At 38.9% G+C, this 23,789-nt stretch overlaps 1 protein-coding gene across 1 annotated transcript; it reads left to right on the top strand.

The window, feature by feature from the left end:
• Positions 1–104: 104 nt before the first annotated feature.
• Positions 105–17,223, top strand: anxa2a (annexin A2a). Its single transcript, XM_057837250.1, has 13 exons — positions 105–234; positions 705–762; positions 841–934; positions 5,566–5,660; positions 5,761–5,874; positions 6,017–6,107; positions 8,584–8,663; positions 8,736–8,795; positions 9,134–9,227; positions 12,021–12,116; positions 12,198–12,256; positions 13,951–14,073; positions 14,156–17,223. Exons 2-13 carry the CDS (start codon positions 715–717, stop codon positions 14,213–14,215), a joined length of 1,014 nt encoding a protein of 337 aa, XP_057693233.1. The 5' UTR covers positions 105–234; positions 705–714; the 3' UTR covers positions 14,216–17,223.
• The last annotated feature ends 6,566 nt before the right edge of the window (positions 17,224–23,789 follow it).

Below are 23,789 nucleotides of genomic sequence, written 5' to 3'. Positions count from 1 at the left end.
TTAGATCAAGAGAAAGGATTACTCAACAAAGCTGAGTAGCACCACTTTGTTAGGATCAACTTTGCTGCTTGTTCAACTGGGTGGAGTCCAGAGTGGGTGGAAAGGGGAGGAGGTGAAAGGGGACGTCCTCCCTGTGGCAGAGTCGCAGCGGCGTTAAATCTGCACAGTGTCCACACCCTTTACTCGAACACATCGGCAGGATTCTTCTGTGTTGTGTCAACTTCTACAAGTTCGGTAAGTCTCACTGTGCAGGCTACCATGGTAAAGAACCCAGATTTGTTGCACTATATATTTTAAGACCTTTACAGAAAAGCTGATTCATGCACTGTCATGAATTATGTTTGTGCCAAAAGCTGTTGTGTATTCTTCGGCCTGTGTGTAGTGTTTTTAAGTGTCTTAAGAACAATCCATTTATCTCACATTGCCTCCACATGTTGTCCTGGTGTGTGATTTCATACTGCAGTACAGGGCGTGCCACATGGATGTGTGTCAATGATTTGCAACTTTTCTCTATTACAATAATTGTACTGACTGAGAAGCAACGAAAACTAACTAACGGGACGCATAGTGTATTTTATCCATCTATTATGGCATGGCAGATTGTGTGGTTGAAGAATGTGATTACATCAGTATACTTAACAAAGGTGTCCCTCACTGCCTCAATGATGGGATTATACCGATACCTGATGTGCCACTTTTTGCAGGACGGTCAAAATGGCGATGGTGGCTGAATTTCTGGGGCAACTGACCCTAACTACTGGGGTAACGTCAACCACTTTTACACTTTTTATATTTACATAATTCATGTTATTAACAGCCATGTCTTATTTCATCCCGTAGTCCGATGAGCAGAAATACCCCACTGTTTTACCCGCTTCTGACTTTGACCCTGAAAAGGATGCTGCGAGAATAGAGACGGCTATCAAAACAAAAGGCAAGCTTCACTGTACATTCCCATTGAATAAATGTAGCAGAAGTGTTTCTGTATAGACTGGTGGTATTTGTGAGTCAGCATCCTGGCTTGGGGGGAAAAAAAGGTTTTGGGAAGTGGTCCAAGTGTGTGACCTCAGTGTTGCCACTGCGTTGTGCAAAAGACTTATTTGGAAGCTCCTGGTAACCTCGAACAAGGCCCTCCATTTTGTTAGAATGACACTGTATTTTGTCAGTGCCGTTCACAAAAGTTTTGATGATTGACATTTCTCCCTCCCCGTATACAATATATGGACTACTCCAGGAACACGTGACCATTATTTCAACTAACACATCACCATTTAAAAGCTCTTTCCTTTTTCAAATCATTTGTTCAGTAGAAAAAGAAAGCTTTTCGAGATAATTCAGAGGCCATTTTGATATAACAATGACCAGTGCGTCCATACATTTTCTATAGAGACCATTATTTGTTTGTCTACTGTGTTGGGGTTCGAGATGGGCAGGATAAGCAAGGGCTTGAATCTCTAAACGACTAGTAGACCTACTTGTTGATTTGTCTGCATATGTTTTTTTCAAACATCCGCATTCTCACGCGAAAACTAAAATTTTGACAGCATAGAGAAACTTTGGCTAGGGTGGCAAAGACTTGAGTTATCTATATATAGTGGGGCAAATAAGTATTTAGTCAAACACCAATTGTGCAAGTTCTCCTACTTGAAAAGATTAGAGAGGCCTGTAATTGTCAACGTAGGTAAACCTCAACCATGAGAGACAGAATTTGGGGGGAAAAAACAGAAAATCAGTTTGATTTTTAAAGAATTTATTTCCAAATTAGTCTGGAAAATAAGTTTTTGGTCACCTACAAACAATATTTCTGGCTGTCAAAGAGGTCTAACTTCTTCTAACGAGGCCTCAGTCATTACCTGTATTAATGGCACCTGTTTTAACCCATTATCGGTATAAAAGACACCTGTCCACAACCTCAGTCTGTCACACTCCAAACTCCACTATGGCCAAGACCAAAGAGCTATCGAAGAACACAAGAGCCAAAAATTGAAGACCTGCACCAGCCTGGGAAGACTGAATCTGCAGTAGGTAAACACTTGGTGTAAAACATCAACTGTGGGAGCAATTATTAGAAAATGGAAGACATACAAGACCACTGATAATCTCCCTCGATCTGGGGCTCCATGCAAGATCCCACCCCATGGCGTCAAAATGAATACAAGAACGGTGAGCAAAAACCCCAGAACCACACGGGGGGACCTAGTGAATGACCTACAGAGAGCTGGAACCACAGTAACAAAGGCTACTATCAGTAACACAATGCGCCACCAGGGACTCAAATCCTGCACTGCCAGACGTGTCCCCCTGCTGAAGCCAGTACACGTCCAGGCCTGTCTGCGGTTCGCTAGAGAGCATTTGGATGATCCAGAAGAGGACTGGGAGAATGTGTTATGGTCAGATGAAACCAAATTATAACTTTTTGGTAGAAACACAGGTTCTCGTGTTTGGAGGAGAAAGAATACTGAATTGCATACGAAGAACACCATACCCACTGTGAAGCATAGGGGTGGAAAAATCGTGCGTTGGGGCTGTTTTTCTGCAAAGGGACCAGGACGACCGATCTGTTAAAGGAAAGAATGAATGGGGCCATGTATCGAGAGATTTTGAGTGAAAATCTCCTTCCATCAGCAAAGGCATTGAAGATGAGACGTGGCTGGGTCTTTCAGCATGACAATGATCCCAAACACACAGCCAGAACAACAAAGGAGTGGCTTCGTAAGAAGTATTTCAAGGTCCTGGATTGGCCTAGCCAGTCTCCAGATCTCAACCCCATAGAAAACCTGTGGAGGGAGTTGAAAGTCTGTGTTGCCCAACGACAGCCCCAAAACATCACTGCTCTAGAGGAGATCTGCATGGAAGAATGGGCCAAAATACCAGCAACAGTGTGTGAAAAGCTTGTGAAGAGTTGCAGAAAACATTTGGCCTCCGTTATTGCTAACAAAGGGTACATAACAAAGTATTGAGATGAACTTTTGGTATTGACCAAATACTTATTTTCCACCATGATTTGCAAATAAATTCTTTAAAAATCAAACAATGTGATTTTCTGTTTTTTTTTTCCACATTCTGTCTCTCATGGTTGAGGTTTACCCATGTTGACAATTACAGGCCTTTCTAATAGTTTCAAGTGGGAGAACTTGCACAATTAGTGGTTGACTAAATACTTATTTGCCCCAATGTATAAGCTTCTTAAATATTACGGTACTTTCAGGTATGTTATGTGTAGGCATGTGCCGGTATGAGATTTTGACAGTATGATAACCTTAAGCAAAAATATTGTGGTTTCATGGTATCACGGTATTGTGATTTTAGCTCTAAAATGTGTTATTTTGAGATGTTTAGGTTAAAAAATAAATTAAAAACCCACTGAACGGGATTATTTTATTTTTCACAACATATTTGCAAACTGAAACATCAACATGACTATAATGAAAAATAATTAAATGAAATAACAAAAAATAAATAACTGAAATATTTTAAATAATATTGAAATAAATAAAACTTATGGACTGTCACTAAACCCACAGCCAAAGCTCATGTTGCTAAACATTACAACAAGAACCCTTTGCAATATAGAACTGGACTTAAACAATATATGATCAAATTGATTTTATCTAAAACACATATAACTACTACCATTAATATTAATTAGCTGAATATTAATGGTGAGCGAGAGTAAGAGACAGAGCGCGTGTGTATGACTTGTATCATTATTTACACATTATACACACACCCTCTCTCAACATAAAAAGTCACCAGAGAGAAAAACACCACAGGCTGTATTATAAAAATGTTATTTTGAACAGATGTTTACAATGGTGGAAAACTTTACAAAAGTAGGCTAATGGTCGAGAGGAAATTAGTTAGCCGTCTTGGCATGCTAACTAGCCACGTTATTTGCATCGTTAACAAGCTTACGTTGTAGTATTTGTTCCCTCCTCCTCCAAGCCGCAGCCATTCGTTTCCTTTCGGTAGCCGAAGTACTCCCATACTAGCGACTTTGTCTTTTTTGTGGGGGGGGGGGGGGGGCTCAGGTGTTGTGTCACCAATAGACACAGGACAGAGCGCTGCCACACCAAGCCACAGAATTTTTGGGCTAGCTAATACCATACTATATGGTATGACGGAAAATTTTAGTGGTTTTGAAACCGTGACGTTTTGATACCACAGTAAACCTTGAAACCGTCACCCGGCATATGCCTATTTTTGTGTATATAAGCAGCAATTTTCATACAAGCACCAAGTGAAAATAGATTTTCTGGAACTTTGATAGAAAAAAAACCTGATGAAAAAATTTCATTTCTTCGAAAATTGGAGGGAATTTTATATACAGTATTAATAAGTATAAATAAATGTTGTGAATAACTTGATTGGGTTAGGGTTGTTCCGATCATGTTTTTTTGCTCCCGATCCGATCCTGATTGTTTTAGTTTGAGTATCTGCCTATCCCGATATTTCCAGATCCGATTGCTTTTTTTTTTTTTTTTTTTTTTTTTTTTTTTTTTTTTTTTGCTCCCGATTCAATTCCAATCATTCCCAATAATTTTTCATATACATTTTGGCAATGCATTAACAAAAAAATTAATAAAACTCGGGACGAATATGTACATTCAGCATACAGTACATAAGTACTGTATTTGTTTATTATGACAAAAAATCCTCAAGATGGCATTTACATCATTAACATTCTTTCTGTGAGAGGGATCCACGGATAGAAAGACTTGTAATTCTTAAAGGATAAAAATGACTTTGTATATTGTGACTAAATATTGTCATCTTGTGTATTTGTTGAGCTTTCAGTAAATTATACTGTAGCCATTTAACTGTTCTGCCCAAATGCATGATGGGAAGTGGAACCATGACTGTGTGTAGTGGCACCAATTGATATATCTTCTCTGCGATGGGAAATAACATAGGGTGTTAAGAAAAAAAGATCAACTTCTACCTTGCTACCCCACATTGCTCTCCACGATATTTCAAATTGTTGAGAGAGGGATTGTAAGGCTTTAGCCAATTAAAAAATGCTCCAAAGACTGCCAAAATTCACTTTACTCATTTTACGCTGCCTTTTAGCTCTATATATAGGCGCCATTATAGTTTGAACGCGACAATGTGTGAGTACGTCATGCAGCGCATGCGTTAATTGCTTTAAATATATTAATGTGATTAATTTTTAAAAAATAATTACCGCCGTTAATGCGATAAATTTGATAGCCCTACTTTAAGCCAAAACTAAAGACTCCGGATGAGTGTAAGTCATTTTGTCTATAATGTTAAATACAAATAGAAGACGATTTAATTAAAAAATACATATATATTAAAAAAAAGGCATGTCCGATATTTTTTTGCCGATTCCGATACTTTGAAAATGACGTGATCGGACCTGATCGATCGTCGTGTGTTGCATGATTTGTATGTAAAGTACAGAATGTCAGGCGGATGAAGGTACTCATAACCAATCTTTCTCCAATTATTTGGAATTTTTCTCCATGTTTCTAAAGAAGACAATCTTGTTTCCATTTTTTTTTTTTTATGTGTACCTAATCAAGTGTCTTTACGTACTGTTAGGTGTGGATGAGCAGACCATCATCGATGTCCTAACAAAGAGAACATACGCTCAGAGAAGAGAAATTGCATTTTCTTATGAAAGGAGAGCAAAGAAGGTAATGTTCATGTTAAGAGTTTTTAAGTAAATGAAACTAGCATGAAGAATGGGTATGATCCCTTAAAAAGTGACCTCAATATAATTCTTCTGTCTTTTAGGACATGATTTCTGCTCTGAAGGGGGCGCTGTCAGGCTCATTGGAATCAGTCATCCTTGGCCTCATGAAGAGCACGTCCCAGTATGACGCTTCAGAAATCAGAGGCTCCATCAAGGTATGGGATACAATATTGTGTCGATTGGTCCAGCAGGCCTATTTCGAGTGCTGGCCCCTTGTGGAGAAAAAGTGTAATGCATCCTTTTACATGTGCCTTAATGACTGGAGTGTCCAAATGAGTTGTGGTACGCGTGTTTCAGGGCCTCGGCACTGATGAAGAAACGCTTATCGAGATTTTGTGTTCACGAAGTAACTCTGAGCTGCAGGAGATCAAGCAGGTGTACAAGGAGTGTGAGTAATTTGGCCTTCAACCCCCGCCAAACATAAGCTAGTTGTACTACAATTTAATGAATAGTGGAGAGTGGGGTTGTTGTCACGTTTTTCACTTTTATAAATATCTATCGATCAACATATTTTAGAAGAGTCCAAATTTCATCATCATCATCATCGGTTCTTTTTATGGACTTTTACATAATTGGTTGATGGTCATAATAATTATTCATTTATTACAGGGAAGTCTAATATCCTGGTGTAGATTTGGCATCCTTTTTGTTTTAAAAATCTTCTTTTTAATTGTGATTTATTGTCAATCCTAGACAGCGTGACACTTGGTGACAACCATACAGTACCTATTGTGGAGATACTGGTCACACTTTATGGGGTTATCACTTTTAATTTAAATGGAATTTTCTCTAAAATGAGGACAGTTTCAGAATGAAATTTTAGTGTGTTTTAATGAACTCTTTAACACCTGAGCCTATTTTATCCGATTTTGCATACCTCTGATGTTGCTTTTATATTTAAAAAAAAAAAAATGTTCACAATGGCCTAGTTGGGTCCCTTTTTTCAGGACACCATAACCTTCATATACAAACTGTTGTTTTCTTAACTGACCAATTCTAATCAACATTTTGGACCCAAAAAGACAAACAAACAAAAAAATCCCCAAATCTTTTGTCCAAATTTGTAATATTGATGTCCCATTGACAACCCGCACATGCGCGACGAACCATTTATCTAAGTTGTTAGGATAAACATTCAACAGAAAAAAATAAGACCGAATAGTTTTATATTCAACAATTCAACACAATCAGCAGGTATGGTCATGGGTGGTTTTGGCAATTACACATACTTTGGTCAAAACAGGTTACAAACAGTAGACCAACAGTGGAAAATAGTGAAAATATATATCCTATATCACAAAAGGGTTTGGAGGATATCTCTTAGTGAGGTTAGTTATTTTACCCATCACCTTATCATAAGTATACACATGCCATCAAGGTTGTCGAACACACACATCTATATACAAATTGAAAAGATTGATAGTGAAGAAAAAAAATCTAACATTGGGAAAAAAAGTCTTTTCAAATAACTGACAAACTATTTCAGTTCAATTTTTTTCATGCATGCCACTCAGTTCCCCCTTGAAGATGACAAAGGGCCACGTCGTACACTACGTCACAGAGCCCACTCTTCCGCCGTTTGCACTGTCAGCCTGTCACTATTCCGAACTCGCCGACTCAAATCTGGTCCATCCTCTTCCTCGAGTTGATGAAATAATGCATTAGTTTGCGCTTAATTTAGTTTTCGATTCATTCGGCACGTTTCAAAGTCGCTTGCTCAATTCAACCGGCCGTCGCTCGCTACCTCCCTCTAGTTCGGTGGGGCCTCGCTCGCCAATTTATTAAAAATGTTCACATTACGTCCATCCTTCTTGACCTCACAATGGCTTTCGTGCTTTTCGGTTTGGAAAAAGGACAAGAAACGATGGAAATATAAACGCATGGTCCTTGCAGCATTTTAATGCTTATTTATGAAGGCAGTAAAACTATAAAACTCAAATAACAATATCATCCGTTTTACTTGGTTGACTGACTTCAAGTAAAAAAAGGTGTGGACCTCAACTTCCGCACTTTCAAATGAGACCAACCAGTGGCACGTGAGTGGCGTAATTACAGCGGGACGAGGCTTTAAAGATGATATGCCTAATTTTGTCGCCGTCGACACATTCAGTGGGAAAGGGTAAAAGAACATTAACAGTAATACATTATAGTGGTACTATTAAATTAGAACAAGTTTACAATGTTGCTTTAACAAAACTCAACAACAGAAACAAGAACTCATTTGTTTTGCTGCCTAAATTTTGAAAAATATATTTTTTCTTTTATTTTCTATTTATACCCTGTACCCATCTGAGAGCTGCTGGAAAACAATTCCACTGTGCGCTGTATAGTAACAATAAAAATTGATAAAGTCCTTTGAACTGTTGATGGTGTGACATCCATCCCCATCCAAATTGTGACAAACCCCAAAACATGTTTTGGGCTAAAAGCTAAACTACCAGCCAGCAAGAAGCCAGCTAGCTAGGCAATGTGAATCAAAACTGTAGCTTTGTCCTCATACTTTCTAATTGGTAACACTTTCATAACTATAAAGCTATTGTATAAACGCCCACAAAAAGAATATTGAAGGCCTTACAGTTTGGAAATTGAAACTAAAAAAGCAATTGCCGCTAACCTCAAAGTGATGAGTGTCTTTAATGTAAAAATAATGTCGATTTATTTCTGGGTGTAATATGATCATTTAAATTCTGATATTGTTCAACACCGCCCTCTGGTAGACGAGTCATAACAAGTGTGACAATCAATCCATTAGACAACTAACCCCGCTCTCCCCTAAACATAGTGGCCTCTACAGTGTATACAGCAGTGGACAGCATATTTCTGCAATATGTCCCCTGCTGTCTATAACAGAAATCTTTCCACAGTGTTCAAGAAGGACTTAGATAAAGACGTAGCAGGTGACACTTCCGGAAATTTTGCAAAGCTGCTCCTGGCTCTGGTGCAGGTTTGTTCTCACACTAATACAAATAATATGTATGTAATTTTAAGACTGAATTTAAACTTTGATTCTGTTCAGGCCAAAAGAGACGAGCCATCCTCTGTAGTAGATTACGAAAAGATTGATGACGACGCCAGAGTAAGTTGTGTCTATGGTCTGCAACACTAACAGATTCATATTTACAACACAGTCACATTTAAAAGTTGTGATTTTGAAATTACAGTTGTAATAAAACACACGACGCGCCTTTTAAGCACTCTGCATAAAAAGCCCTTGATTGCTATTTGCTTGGTATTTGACATCACAGGGACTTAAGAGGATCATAATTAAAATAAATGCCACTTCCAAATGACTTTGCAAAGGGCTGCGGTGTCATTTGGGCTCCTGATCATTTTCCTTACCATCAATTATTTCAAACACACCAGACTAAAATAATGAAAGTAAATATGTCCTGGTATCTTGTTGATCCAACGCAGAAACTCTATGACGCTGGCGTGAAGACTAAAGGGACGGACGTGGCGACCTGGATCTCCATCATGACGGAGAGGAGTGTCCCTCACCTGCAAAGAGGTTCAGGACATGTCATTGTTATGTTTAAAATTGACATCATGTTCAATAAGTATGATGGCCGAAAGGTGTCAGGCGAACTGCAAAGTCCAAACACTTTGCAAATAGAAAAAAGCACCAACCCCAATTGCAAACGCTTAGAAAAACAAAAAAAAAAGCACGAATGCAAACTGCCACAACACGATCCCCAATTCCTAAAGCGCGATTGCAAATTGGCAAAAGCACGAACCCCAATTGCCACAGCACGACAGCAAACGGCTCGCAGCACGAATACAAAAAACGTAAAGTTGCCCCCTCCCCCATCAGATGCAAATTTATATAAAAATGATGTCAATCGTTTGTGCTGCAACTGTTTTGTAGATAGTATTATGCTTCGATTGAGATATTAATTTCGATTGGTGACGTCATTCGTAGCTTTTTTTCTTAGCTTAGCTCCCGCGGCTAATGGAGTGTACCAACTCTCTCAATAACAGAGGGGTGTCCTGACAACTAGCACGAACGTAGCACAAACAAATCCGGGTCCATTTTGCAGTAAATTGGGGGGCTTGAGATATTATTTCGAGTGAAGATGTCCCTATTAGCCCGTCATTTACTGCAAAATGGTTCCGAAGTGGTGCCATTAGTTCGTACTAGTTGTTAGGACACCCCTCTGTTAATGAGAGAGTTGGTACGCACCATTAACATAACATAACAGAGAGTTGGTACGCCCTATTAACATAACAGAGGAGTGTTCTAACAACTAGCACAAACGAATGGCACCACTTCGAAACCGTTTTGCAGTAAATGAGGGGCTTAGATGGACGTCACCATTTGAAAGTAATATCTCAAGCCCCCAATTTACTGCAAAATGGACCCGAATTTCCTTGTGCTACGTTCGTGCTAGTTGTTAGGACACCCCTCTGTTATTGAGAGAGTTGGTACCCTCAATTAGCCGCGGGAGCTAAGCTAAGAAAAAGCTACGATTGACGTCACCTCTCGGAATTAATATCTTAATAAAAGCATAATACTGTTTCTACAAAACCGTTGCAGCACAAGCGATCGACATCATTTTTATATAAATTTGCGTCTGATGGGGGGGCAACTTTATAGAGGTCCGTGGAGACAACCACAAAGAACATATAGCAATATAAAAAGTGTCGTTTTTTTTTTTTTTTTAACTTCTGAGTCATCGTCTTTGCAGTTGTCTTGCGAGCCTTTTGCATTCGTGCTGCGAGCCATTTGCTGTTATGTTTTGGCAATTGGGGTTCGTGCTTTTGCCAATTCGCAGTCGCGCTTTAGGAATTGGGAATCGTGTTGTGGCAGTTTGCATTCGTGCCAGGGGTGAAAGTGGGCCTGAACAGTCAGGGACGCAGTTCCGGTATAAGATTCAGGGCAGGAACGCAGTTCCGAAATAAGATTCAGGGCCTGAATTCTGTACACGGTGCTTTGATTCCAAAAATATGATGGCAACTATCAAAACGCTATGTAAAAAAAATGCTGAGCTGCCACACATGCATTTCATCTCCAAGAAGAAAACAATCTACTTACCAACATCAGATTTACATGCAAAAGTGTTAACAACAAGCATAATAAAGTGCTTGTTTAGCGTAATCCGTTTCATGGTTTACCCAACTGCTGCAGTTATCCGAGTCTGACGATGATGAGTCACGTCAATATGCCAATGCACGCAACAAAGCAAAACGCCTGGACTCATTTTTCCGTTCAATTGGCTGACATACTGACATGTGATCAGCAGAGATAGTTAGCTCTGATTGGTTCAAATTTGCGTTTTCTGTAACAGCACAAAAAAAAAAGTTTGTTGAATTGCTGCGACAAAAAAGGGCAATGCAACAGAAAATGGATCAAATCTTTAAGAGTAAGGAAAGAGTTGAGGAGGCTTATCATATTTAGTTTTATTTGCTCTGATGGGGAGGTTCTGAACATCAGCTGTCAATGTGCACTTTGGACTTACAGTATATTTGTTCATTTATGTTAGGCTACTTATTCATTTCCTTATGGTTTAAAAAAGTCAATGTTTGCGTGATCTTAAAAATATATTCCATTTCACTCTGCATAATATAAGTCATTTGTACTTATTTTTCTGAATGTATGTTAGTTACTGTATATCTTATTTAAAAAACGTAAATCTTTACATTAACTTCAATTTTAATATACATCCTATGTTCTTAAATTGTTAAAATTAATATTTGGCATTTAGTATGTGAGGAAATGAGGGAAAATAAAAAAAATAGGAGATGGAGGTTAGCGTTATTGCTGTTTTTGTTAAGTTTACTTTGCAAATCATTGAAAAAATACAATTTTGAATGAAAATCAGTTTTTGTATGTGTTTTAGAAATAACTGTGCCAAAACAGTTTTCTTTGCATTTCAGTAGTTTTAGGAGGTTTGAACCCCCCCTCCCCACACACCCCCCCAAAAAATGAAGATAGATAGATAAATAAATAAATAAATAAATAAAATTTCCGGCTCTGTGGCGACCTTCACGTTGGAGAGTTCCGGCAAGAAATTCTAGAAATTCTTTCACCCCTGATTCGTGCTGCGGGCCATTTGCTGTCATGTTGTGGCAATTGGGGTTCGTGCTTTTGCCAATTTGCAATCGCGCTTTAGGAATTGGGGACTGTGTTGTGGCAGTTTGCATTCGTTTTTTTTTTTTTTTTTTTTTTTTTTTTTTGCTAAGCGTTTGCAATTGGGGTTCATGCTTTTTTTCTATTTGCAAAGTGTTTGGACTTTGCATTTCGCCTGACACCTCTCGGCCACCGTAAATAAGGACATAAGTGACACGCTCGTATCCTTATTAGTGTTTCAGAGGTACAAGAGTTACAGCCCTTACGACATGCAGGAGAGCATTATGAAGGAAGTGAAAGGAGACTTGCAGAAGTCCTTCCTTGTTCTAGGTAATCAATAGTTAGATGTTAGATGTAATACATAACTTGCAGTTTGTATGGGGCTTTCATTATGGTGTTTCTGTTTTTCAGTGCAAAGCTTTGAAAATAAACAGCTTTACTTTGCCAACAAACTGCACGACGCTATGAAGGTAAGCAGGCGTACTAAATATATGGCGGAAAACACTCAGGTGACTTGAAGTTCCGCTCTGAGACCCCCAATTTGGCCAAATTTCAAAACTGTCCGATATGCATGTGTGATACATCATTGGAAAGTTTTTTAAACAGCAAAACCCTATCTGGAGGTGAGAGCACGAGAGAGCAGAATTACAGACGCCATGACTTTAACGAGATATTATTGCGTACTTACCTTGTTTCGTTTCAAAAACTCCATGTCGCATGGATCACTGAGTGTCAAGACACAGCTGTGAATGGCCACAGCTGGATTTTGGGGGGATTTTATAGGTGAAACATGGTAATATAACAAGGGTCGCGATGCAGAAATCGCAGACATCAAGGAATGGTCGAGATTTTCTTTTTATAATATTTACCCTTTTAAATGTTTTTTCAGTTTTTCTTTGTTTGGATCGATTATTTATCATCTAACATATCTGGGAAAGTGCGACCGTAACAAAAAAAATACAATTTAGCGATAGTTATGAGGTAAATATCCCTGACTTTCTTACAGACGCCATTTTTTTCATTGTGACGTAATTTGTTTAAAAGTTTAAAATATTAGACATCAATGAATGATTCTAAGCTAAAAATGACAGATATTTTGAATAATAAATAGAATTACTTACCTTGTTTTCATGGCTGGGTTGAAACAAAAACGGTTGGGAGCAGTCTGTAAACTGTGGTTTCCAGGGTAAAACGGGCAAATTAAAAATAGTTTCATTTAAAGAGGAGTGCAAGAGCAGAAACTGCTTTTTCAGTCTTGTCTGTGTCTTCCGCCAAATACACATAACATAAGCAATTCAACACATTGAAACTACCGAACTATGAGTTACAGTTATCCTTCGCTACTTCGCGCTTTAAACATAGCGCCCTCAGTCTATCGCAGATTTTTTTCCCAATTCCAAAATAAATAAATACAGATGAGATGTCCCGATCAGATCACGTAGTCTCCTTCTCCCTCTTGCTGCTTTTCTTGGTCTGGCAGTGGTCTGGAGTTGCTCATTAAAGTTAACGATGATTGACAGACGTTAAGGTTTGATCTTGCCAGAGATGCTTGGAAGCCGAAACTTCAAAGCGCTGCATGCGTCAATCATCATTTAATTGCTGTGGCAACTCATTGTAAGTGAGCAGCTTGAGTGGACTCACTCAATTAAGCATTTAATAAAGACAAGCATTTTTCCACTTTATTCTTGTTTAAAAATAATTCAGTAGGACAGTAACATGTTTAAAACTTATCATAATGATTACATTTGAAGTGCTTAAAAACGATTTATTGAATGAATAAAATAAGTAAATAATAAAAAAAATAAATACTTTTTTTTTTTTAAGTATACCTTTGGGGAAAAGGTCAAAAACATGTCTTCTATGTATCTCTTTCCAATGCTAAATCGAAATAAATACATTGAACACACCAAAAAGAAAATGTTTTTTGGGTGTGGGCGCTACTTCACTTTTCATTTTTCGGGGCAGGTTCTGGTCCCCATTAACCGCGAAAAACAACGAATCACTGTACTCGTATATTTTGGGGTCCTCATGAAAATGATGAAGTAAACACAATTTTTTAAAATTACATTTTCAGAGCAAAAACAGTTCCATGCACTATTTGTTTGCTTTGTTTTGTTAATTAATGCAATTAGACACATTCCTGACATGTTTCCCCTGTGCTCAGAGTAAAGGAGCCAAGGAGAAGGTGGTGACCAGGATTGTTGTGTCGCGCTGTGAAGTGGACCTGAAGAAAATCTGCTCAGAATACAAAGCCCAACATGGCCAGTCCCTTCAAAAGACCATCACGGTGAGTCCACTTATTGGTGACATCTAATGTTGCTTTACAAGCAGTATGATTTTATTATGCTCTTTTTGTACTCCTTATGCAGGAACACACCAAGGGAGATTACCAGAAAGTTCTGCTGGGCCTCTGTGGACCGGAGGAGTAAATAACTTAAACTTGGCTAATGAAGAGAACTGGACCTAGAATGCTAAACAGTAATTTTATTTTAACTTTTTGGGTGAATGAAGAATGTTGCCTCTATTATTGAAGAAAATAGCAATAAAGCAGCACAAATTACTATTTAAAAAAAAAAAATCTTTTTTTTATCTGTAGTTAGGCCCTGCATCCCACAGAGGGCGTTATAGTAGCGTTAAAAACATGCCGACATTTTTAGTTGACGCCTCAACCAGTAAACACCTGCTGATAAAATGCACATTTGTTTCTGTTTTTATAAAGACACCACGGATTAAAATTGACATCAAGATGAATATGCAAAATATTTAAAACAGTAAACATTAATCGTTAAATGTGCTAAAAAATATGGACATTTTGCAGTTTGTGAAGAATACAATTGATTCATTAAATTTATATCCAGTTCATTTCTTAACTCAAATAATACAACAGGAGGTACAAATACCTTCCTCTTTTTCCACTATTAGAATTTATAAATATGATTTAATCATTAGTGTGTTTTTCCGTGTTTGTTTGGTGCTAATATTTTAATTAAAAATGTTAATTTTACCTCCGGCAAAGATGATTTGCATAGCACTAAACAAGCGTATATAGAGTGTTTCTGCTGTTTAGTTTGCAGTCTCTCAGGATGGAAGAAGCAGCAGAGTGTTGTCAAGGCATTTCTATTTAAGTATAAGAAAAAAGAAGGGAAAAAAAAAACATCCCCAAAAGGCAACATGACTTGTGCTGAACACAGCGAGGAGGAAGTGGAAGCTAATAAAAATTAGTCCTAAAGATCAAACACTGTCGTTTAGATTTAATTTTAAGAGATTAAATAATGTTTTTGTCAAACTGTTTCTCCAGTTGAGCTCCTGACAAAAGAATGGACTTAAAATTTTAACAAGACATTGGATTTATGGTCATTTTGTAATAATACTGATGAGAACATTAACCCTTTGTGACGCTTTCTCTTTATAGGCAATAGAAGAATAAAATATAGCATAAAGTATGCTAAAACAGTATTTTGCAGTGAGGGGGGGAATTTATGCGCCAATATGCTTGACAGATTAATCACTCCATCATAAAGAGGAAAGTACCACCATATTTCCTCCTTTTTTATATGGATGTACAACATGCTGTTCTGCTCAAGGCCGGCCCGTGGGGACCGGCGGCGGACCCGCGGGGAAGTTGCTGCTCAATTGAAAGCATGCAATTTACTGTCCCAAACACTGACACTTCATCATTCAGACGACTTTAACCCCATGAATGTCAAACAGCGAGCATGCTGGGAAGACAACGGCACATAGCTGCATTACCATAACAACCAGTTCTTAGTGACCCCACCTTTGAAAAAAGTGGAGAATCACAATCACACATTTCTAACTAAAATGGGATCATCATATGTGTGGCTTTATACCAAAAAAAAAAAATGGTTGGGCATCAGTAGTGGGCAAAGAATTTGACCACAGTTGTAACCGCAAATGTTAGAAAAGAAATTGACATCAGGAGATGATCAGCAAGTGTATCACTATGATGAAATTGCCCAGCGTTTTAACGCCAAGAAAGAGTTGTCTTTTTACACTTAATAACTTAGACGCTCCCAATATTTTTCGGACAATGCGGTGTAAGCATTAAACTTAAAGCGTGGACTCGCTTCTTACACCAGAGAATCAAGGTTTGTTTCTAACTTGTATTCTGAAGTAATCAGGAGTAAAATGGTTGGGTTTTACAAAAAACATGAAATCAAGAGTTTTGTTATTGACTTTGATGCTAATAATTGTTTTTCAAACCTCAAACTGCTACATAGGAAGACAGAAGGGCTTTGATGTCAAAATAATTTTCTTTGAGGAAAACTGAGTTGTGTCAGCCACCTTTTCATATGGTATTCGTCATTCATTCCTAGAACTTTTTCATCTCAAAAGCGTGACATTTTCTTCTACATACAATTACGCACTCTTTTCATGCATACAGTGGAGAAAATAAGTATTTGAACACTGCTATTTTGCAAGTTCTTCCACTTAGAAATCATGGAAGAGTCTGAAAAATCGTTGGTGCGTGTAAACTGTGAGAGTGAGAATCCAAAAAGAAAAATCCAGAAATCACAATGCATGGTTTTTTTAACAATTTGTATTGTACGACTGCAAATAAGTATTTGAACACCTGTTTATCAGCTAATTCTGACCCCAAAAGACCCGTTGGTCCGCCTATTAAAAGTCGACCTCCACTCCATGTGTTATCTTGATTCAGATTCACTTGTTTGTGGTCGATAGCAGCACAAAGACACCTGTCCACTCAGTAAGACTCAAACTTGTAACATAGTCAAGACCACAAAGCTGTCCAAAGACACCAGAGACAAAATTGTTCACCTCCACAAGGCTGGAAAGGACTACGGAACAATTGCCAAGCAGCTTGGTGAAGTGCAAACAGAAAATGGATGAAGCTAAACATGACGGTCAATCTCAATCGGAGTGGAGCCCCATGTACAGTGCCCTACATAATTATTGGCACCCCTGAAAAAGATGTGTTTTTTTAGCTTCTAATATTTTTTTTTTAAAATTCAAATAATATGGGACCTTAATGGAAAAAGAGAAAAATCCAACCTTCAATACAAGTGCATTCATTCAGTGGGGAAAAATCCCACATAAAGAAAAAAATATTTGACATCAAATAATGTGTGTCACAATTATTAGCACCCCTGGTGTTAATACTTTTTACAACCCCCTTTTGCCAACAAAACAAGGTCTGGGGACTGAGATGGCCATGGGAGGAGCTTGATTTTGTGTCTGGTGAACCATTTCTGTGTAGATTTGGCCATATGTTTAGGGTCATTGTCTTGCTGAAAGACCCAGTGACGGCCCATCTTCAGCTTTCGGGCAGAGGGCAACAGATTTTGATTTAAAATGTCCTGGTATTTCAAAGCATTCATGATGCCATGCACCCTAACAAGGTTGCCAGGGCCTTTGGAAGCGAAACAGCCCCATAGCAACACTGACCCACCCCCATACTTCACAGTGGGTATGAGGTGCTTTTCAGCATGCGTATCTTTCGTGGCACGCCAGACCCACTTAAAATGTTTGTTGCCAAAAAACTCAATCTTGGTCTCATCTGACCAAAGCACACGGTCCCAGTTGAAGCCTGGGACTGTTTGTATTTTTGTGTGAGACCAAGATTGAGCTTTTTGGCAACAAACACTCTAAGTGGGTCTGGCGTGCCACGAAAGATGCGCATGCTGAAAAGCACCTCATAGATATCACCTCCTGGGGTCTCAATTGTCCTAAGAAATGTGAGGAATCAGCCCAGAACTACACAACAGGAATTGGTCAGTGACGTGAAAAGAGCTGGGACCACTGTTTCCAAAGAAACTGTTGGTAATACCCTAAGACAGGGGTCCCCAAACTACGGCCCGCGGGCCGGATACGGCCCGCAGCCACATTTGGTCCGGCCCCCTGAAAAAAAAAAAAAAAAAAAAAATTGTAAAAAAAAAAATTGTAAAAAAAAAATTTTTTTTTTTTTTCAATAGAGTTATTTATGTCCTGGCTTTTTTCTGTGAAGAACTGAGCAATGGTTATTTGGTTATTATCTATTTAATTAATACAGTATTACTATATTATATTACATTACATGATATTATATTATATTATATTATATTCAGGGGTGCACATAAGTGGTCCGCACATGCGTACTGGACGTAGACAAACGCGCTGTCCCTCAACGGCTTCCATACGCTTTTGCGTACCGATGGCTGACCACTATTTGCGGCGGACACGAGAAAATAACTTCTCAAAATGTCGATGAGGCAGGCCACACTGAGTAATTACTTCCGTGTTCCCCCACCCCCGTCAAAAGACAGACAGACGACAGAGACGTCACCGGAGCTACCGAAAAAAAGGACTTTTGCTGAAAAGTGGCTACAGGAGGTACCATGGCTAGAAGTGAATGATGCTCGCACGGAAATGCGGTACAAAATGTGCCGTGAGAATCCCAATGTCGCCGATTAGAGCAACGCATTTTATGTAGGGTCAAAGAATTTCAGCCATCCAAACTTTGAAAAGCACGAAAAAAACAGAGAGCATGTGGCAATTAAGCAAACTATCGATGTCAAACAGGACCCCACTCGCCCTATGGACATGTGGCGGAATAGGGCGGAATAAAGGTAATGAACAGCGACATGCACTGACAAACGTGTTTTTGCTCGCATTTTACAAAGCTAAACATACACGTTCAATGAGGTCTTATGAGGAGGACATCCCACTTTTAAAAAGGCTTAGAGTTAATGTGGGAGCCGCATAATGCCCTTTATTTTGAATTGGTGCTTTTATGTTTATTTCTTTACATTTCACTTCAAAGTAATGGCAATTTTGTTGTGCCAGTTGATGTTAATCAAGCATTAACTGTTAATATAATTAATCAAAGTTAATTGGCTCTAAGTAAAGCTTGTCATAAATTTATCGCATCAGGTGGGTCGGCTCTCAAGCTCAATGAGGACCAAGTCACATCTCCAGGTCCTCCTCTGAGAACCTGGGCAAAAAAATTATGTGCACCCCTGATTATATTATATTATATTATATTATATTATATTATATTATATTATATTATATTATATTATATTATATTATATTATATTATATTATATTATATTATATTAAGGGCTGTCAAAGTTATCGCGTTGACGGGCGGTAATTAATTTTTTTCATTAATCACGTTAAAATATTTGACGCAATTAACGCATATGCCCCGCTCAAACAGATTAAAATGACAGCAGTGTCATGTCCACTTGTTACTTGTGTTTTTTGTCTCCCTCTGCTGGCGCTTGGGTGCGACTGATTTTATGCACCATGAGCATTGTGTAATTCTTGACATCAACAATGGTGAGCTACTAGTTAATTTTTTTGATTGAAAATTTTACCAATTTTATTAAAACGAAAACATTAAGAGGGGTTTTAACATAAAATTTCTATAATTTGTACTAAAATCTATCTTTTAAGAACTACAAGTCGTTCTATCCAGGGATTGCTTTGACAGAATATTAATGTTAATGCCATCTTGTTGATTTATTGTTATAATAAACAAATACAGTACTTATGTACAGTATGTTGAATGTATATATCCGTCTTGTGTCTTATCTTTCCATTCCAACAATAATTTACAGAAAAATAAGGCATATTTTAGAGATGTTTGAATTGCGATTAATTACGATTAATTTTTAAGCTGTGATTAACTCGCTTAAAAATTTTAATCGTTTGACAGCCCTAATTATATTATATTATACTATATTATATTATATCATTTTTATTTTATTTACTTTGGTTCCGTGAAGAATCCAGAAAGGGTTATTTGATTGTGGCTTTCTGAAAAACAATACATTTTTACATTTAGGCACTCCTGCAATCGTCACACTTTTTCTGTTACAAACTGACCCCGGCCCCTCATCAGAGAAGAGAAGGGTTATGTGGCCCTCACAGGAAAAAGTTTGGGGACCCCTGCCCTAAGACGTCATGGTTTGGAATTATGCATGGCACGGAAGGGTCCCCTGTCAAGGCCTGTCTTGTTTGTTGTCAGATGAAGGTAAAATAAAACTTTATGCTCATAATTCCACTTACCGTATTTGGAGGAAAAAGAATGAGTACTATCTCAAGAACACCATCCCTACTGTGAAGCATGGGGGTTGTACCATCATGCTTTGAGGGTGTTTTACTGTGCATGGGACAGGACGAGTGCACTGTATTAAAAAGAGGATGACTGGGGCTCTGTATTGTGAGATTTTGGACCACAACCTCCTTCCTTCAGTCAGAGCATTAAAGATGGGTCGCGCCAACATGACAATGACCCGAAGCACACAGCCAGGAAACCCAGGGAGTGGCTCCGTAAGAAGCATAACAAGGTTGTAGCATGGCCTAACTGGTCTCCAGACCTAAATGCTATAAAAAAAACAATTGGAGGGAGCTCAAACTCTGTGTTCCTGAGAAACCTGACTGATGGGTGGACCAACAGTGTGTGCAAACCTGGCGAAAAACCACAGGAAACGTTTGACCTCTGTAATTGCAAACAAAGGCATCTGTACCAAATATTAACATTCGTTTTTTTTTTTTTTTTTTCAGGTGTTCAAATAAGTATTTGAGCTGTATCACACAAATAAATCACTAAAATTCTTACATCGTGATTGCTGGATTTTTCTTTTTAGATTATCTCCTTCACAGTGGACATGCACCTAAGATGAAAATTTCAGATCTCTCAATGATTTTTTTAGTGGGAGCACTCGCAAAATAGCACGGTTTTCAAATATTATTTGTATTAGCCCAAATATAAGACGGCCCTGATTATAAGACGACCCCCTCTTTTTTCAAGACTCAAGTTTGAAAGACGTTTTGAACACCAAATTAATTTTAATACAGAAAATAATTACATTACATCCGAAACAAATTATTATAACAATATATTTGAGAGAAAAAGCATGTTATTTTGCCTCATTCAAATTTTAATATCTGAACATTTAAACATATTAACTAAAGTGCAATCACATTCGTAAATGAATGGCTTCTGGTTTTTGAAATGTAAATACCAAAAACCAATCTATTGTGATAAAACAAAATTGCAATAACTGCATTAACCATCAAAGTAAACTCTAACTGTAACTGTAGTCTTGAAACAAATCTGAATAAGGAAAAACACTGCATTAATATAATGCAAACTGGTTAAACTTGAGAGCAGCTGAGATCTGAAATGACAGAACATGGCTTCAATGATATCTGGCGCCATATAGCATCGTGAATGGGTATAATGTCTAGACCGCGAATATAAGACAACCCCCTCTATTTTAGTCTTACTTCAATGAAAAAAACAACACAGTTTTATATTCGGGCCAATATGGTATTCATTTTCTTCACTGTATATTCTGAATGTGAGGTGCAAAAATCAACCAAATGCTATGGTTTTTGTGTGTCACAATGCTGCCATCTGCTGGTGTACTTTATATGGCGTAAAAACCTGAATTTCACAGACAAGCTGGTGAAACCCTCTTCCACGAGTAACTTAAAAAAACATTTGACAAATGTACTGTATACATCAGTTCACATCACATTATCTGTATCTGCTACACGGACAATTTATGCTGCAATTGTACATAACATTTTTACTGTAAAACTGCATCCAAATTAATTGAACATGACTAATTTTGGTGTGTTGGAGAACAGGTTCTCCAAAACACATTTATTTCCAATAAATAAGATAAAACGGCGCCATCTGCTGGGCCGCTGCTGCCAGTTTTATGTAATCATGCGGCCTTTTATCCGTATGCCAGTCGGCCGCATTTTCCAAATTCCTGTCCCTGTTCGAGCGAACATGTGGAAGCGTCACCTCGGCGACAGAATCCAGGCGGCGCTCGCGGCATCCAGCAGCATTAAAGTTTCACAGTGCAGCTGGAAGAACTGCTGCCGGCCCACCAGACATACTGGAGTGAGGGCGTGCACACCGGGAAGGTTCGAGTTTGTGCTTGTGATTAATTCATCTGACACAACTTAGAGGAGGGACACTTTCTTAAAGGGGGATGTGGCTCCCCTCGCGCTGACACCGACAGAACCCCGGCTCAGGGTTGGGAGGGAGAACGCCAGAGGGTGTTTAATTATATAGTAGGAGACTGCTAGGGTCTTCTTTTAATTGTGTGCATCTGTTTGTGAGTGTTAGCCTGCAGCTCTGTATAGGTCGTAGGCCTCGTCTAAATGAGAAGTCCTACAGGCGAAGCTGGAAGACGCCCGTCCCTCAACACGGGCACACTGAGGCAGTTTGATTAATATTTTCTTAATTATCATTATTTCATCGAGGCCGAGCTCTGCACTTCGAAGTGCGGCCTTTTGTCTCAGCGCTGAGGAAGATGCCGACTCATTAAGGCTCAGTGAGATTCCGCGTATGGTAAATAAGAGGCTCTTGGCCCGAGGGGGAGCGTCAGCACCACATTGAAGGACATCTCCCCTCCTGAAGGATGCCGCGGATGGCGCTCATGTTAACCAGAAGCAGAGCACAGAATAGCGGATGTTGCGCCTCTGGCAGCGTCAAGGCCCGCTTCCTTTTATGAGGCTCAAGCAGCAGACGAGACAGCTGCGAACCGGCCGGGCCATCAGTCAGCCTCCTTTGTACGGCGGAGCGATGCTTGAAATGAGAACACAAAAAAGCAGTCTTGAACTGCACCCCATCGGTCTGTCGGCAGACAAATCAGACGAAAAGTTTGACGGCACAACATGCTTTGTAAAGTTCAGCTCTAGGACCTATAAGCCAAATGACTAAAAAGTGAACGCAACGAGCATTGTGGGTACTTTGTTACCAAAGGAGACTGCAGTTTAAAGTTTAATTGTGGGGATAATTTGCAAAGCTAGGTTTAGATTTCCAAATTAGGAAATCTTGTGTAGGACGCACAAATCCTCAATCTGTGCTAAACACTGTTTTACCCAGTGCAAGATCCTACACAGGGCACATTATACCAAAGCTAGGCTGGCCAAATTATTTGATGCGGTCTCCTCCACTTGTGATCGATGTAAGCAGGCTCCAGCCGATTATGTACACATGTTTTGGTCATGTCATTCTTTAACTGCATATTGGTCAGACATTTTTGCTGTCTTGTCAAAGATCACCAGGATAGATATTGCTCCAAATGCCTTGAGTGCTCTGTTCGGTGTGGTTCCAGCAGCACCTTTTCTACCTTCTCAGAAACGGGACCTAGTAGCATTTTCAACCTTGCTGGCTAGGAGGCTAATACTTTTAAGATGGAAGTCTCCAGTCCCACCTACGCAAGCTTACTGGATCAAAGAGATGTTATATTTTCTCAAATTGGAAAAAATTAGACTGACACTTAGGCTACGTTCATACTACAGGTCTTAATGCACGAATCCGATTTTTTCGTGTTTTTCCGACTCGAGTGAGGCATTAACTTGACGGTCCGAACGTGACAAGTCGCATAGAACAGGACCATTTTAAATCCGATCTGGGTCACTTTTGTATGTGGTTCAAATCCGATCTGGGCCAGACTGTCGCGGCGGTCTGTACTGTCCAGTCTCTCAAATTGGAATTCATGTCGCAATTACATCATCAAAAAGCGAGAGAGACGCCACAGTAGCGGTGCAGCTGTGCGTTATTAGCGCCTAGCTTGCCTTGAACACGGCTTTTTAGGAAGAGTCGGACTTGACAACAGTCATTAAAAAATATAAAAATGGGTTGAGGATAAGCCTGAGAATGATCGGTTTTCTGTCTGCTCCATATAAGCAATATTTCAACATTGCTTACACGACCGAGAGTCGGGGCAAACTGTGCGTATGTGTGTGTGACATGCACGGACAGTGCGTGCGTGCATGCTATCGATCCATATACTTTGAATATAAGCCTAAACTGGGATTATTTATGTCTGTTATTTGTGTCCTCTTTTTAAAAAGCAAAATATGATATCCCTGGAATGACGGATGACAGCCAGCATGTGTGGTCATTTGTTTTGATGCTTCTGCGCATGCGGGTCGTCTTGCTCAGCGCTTGTCGGACTGCGAATTAGTGCGCATGCGTAATACTTGAATGGTCTCAATGGACAAAGG

The sequence above is a fragment of the Corythoichthys intestinalis genome, chromosome 5 (genome assembly GCF_030265065.1).
Source record: "Corythoichthys intestinalis isolate RoL2023-P3 chromosome 5, ASM3026506v1, whole genome shotgun sequence".
NCBI classification, from domain to species: domain Eukaryota; kingdom Metazoa; phylum Chordata; class Actinopteri; order Syngnathiformes; family Syngnathidae; genus Corythoichthys; species Corythoichthys intestinalis.
This window is presented reverse-complemented; position numbering and strand designations above follow the sequence as displayed.

Bases quoted from the DNA above. Each gene is read 5' to 3' on its own strand.
- anxa2a (XM_057837250.1), top strand. From the start codon at position 715: ATGGCGATGGTGGCTGAATTTCTGGGGCAACTGACCCTAACTACTGGG. The intron at 935-5,565 runs GCAAGCTTCACT...ACGTACTGTTAG, and splicing joins GACGGCTATCAAAACAAAAG to GTGTGGATGAGCAGACCATC. The intron at 5,875-6,016 runs GTATGGGATACA...CGCGTGTTTCAG, and splicing joins AAATCAGAGGCTCCATCAAG to GGCCTCGGCACTGATGAAGA.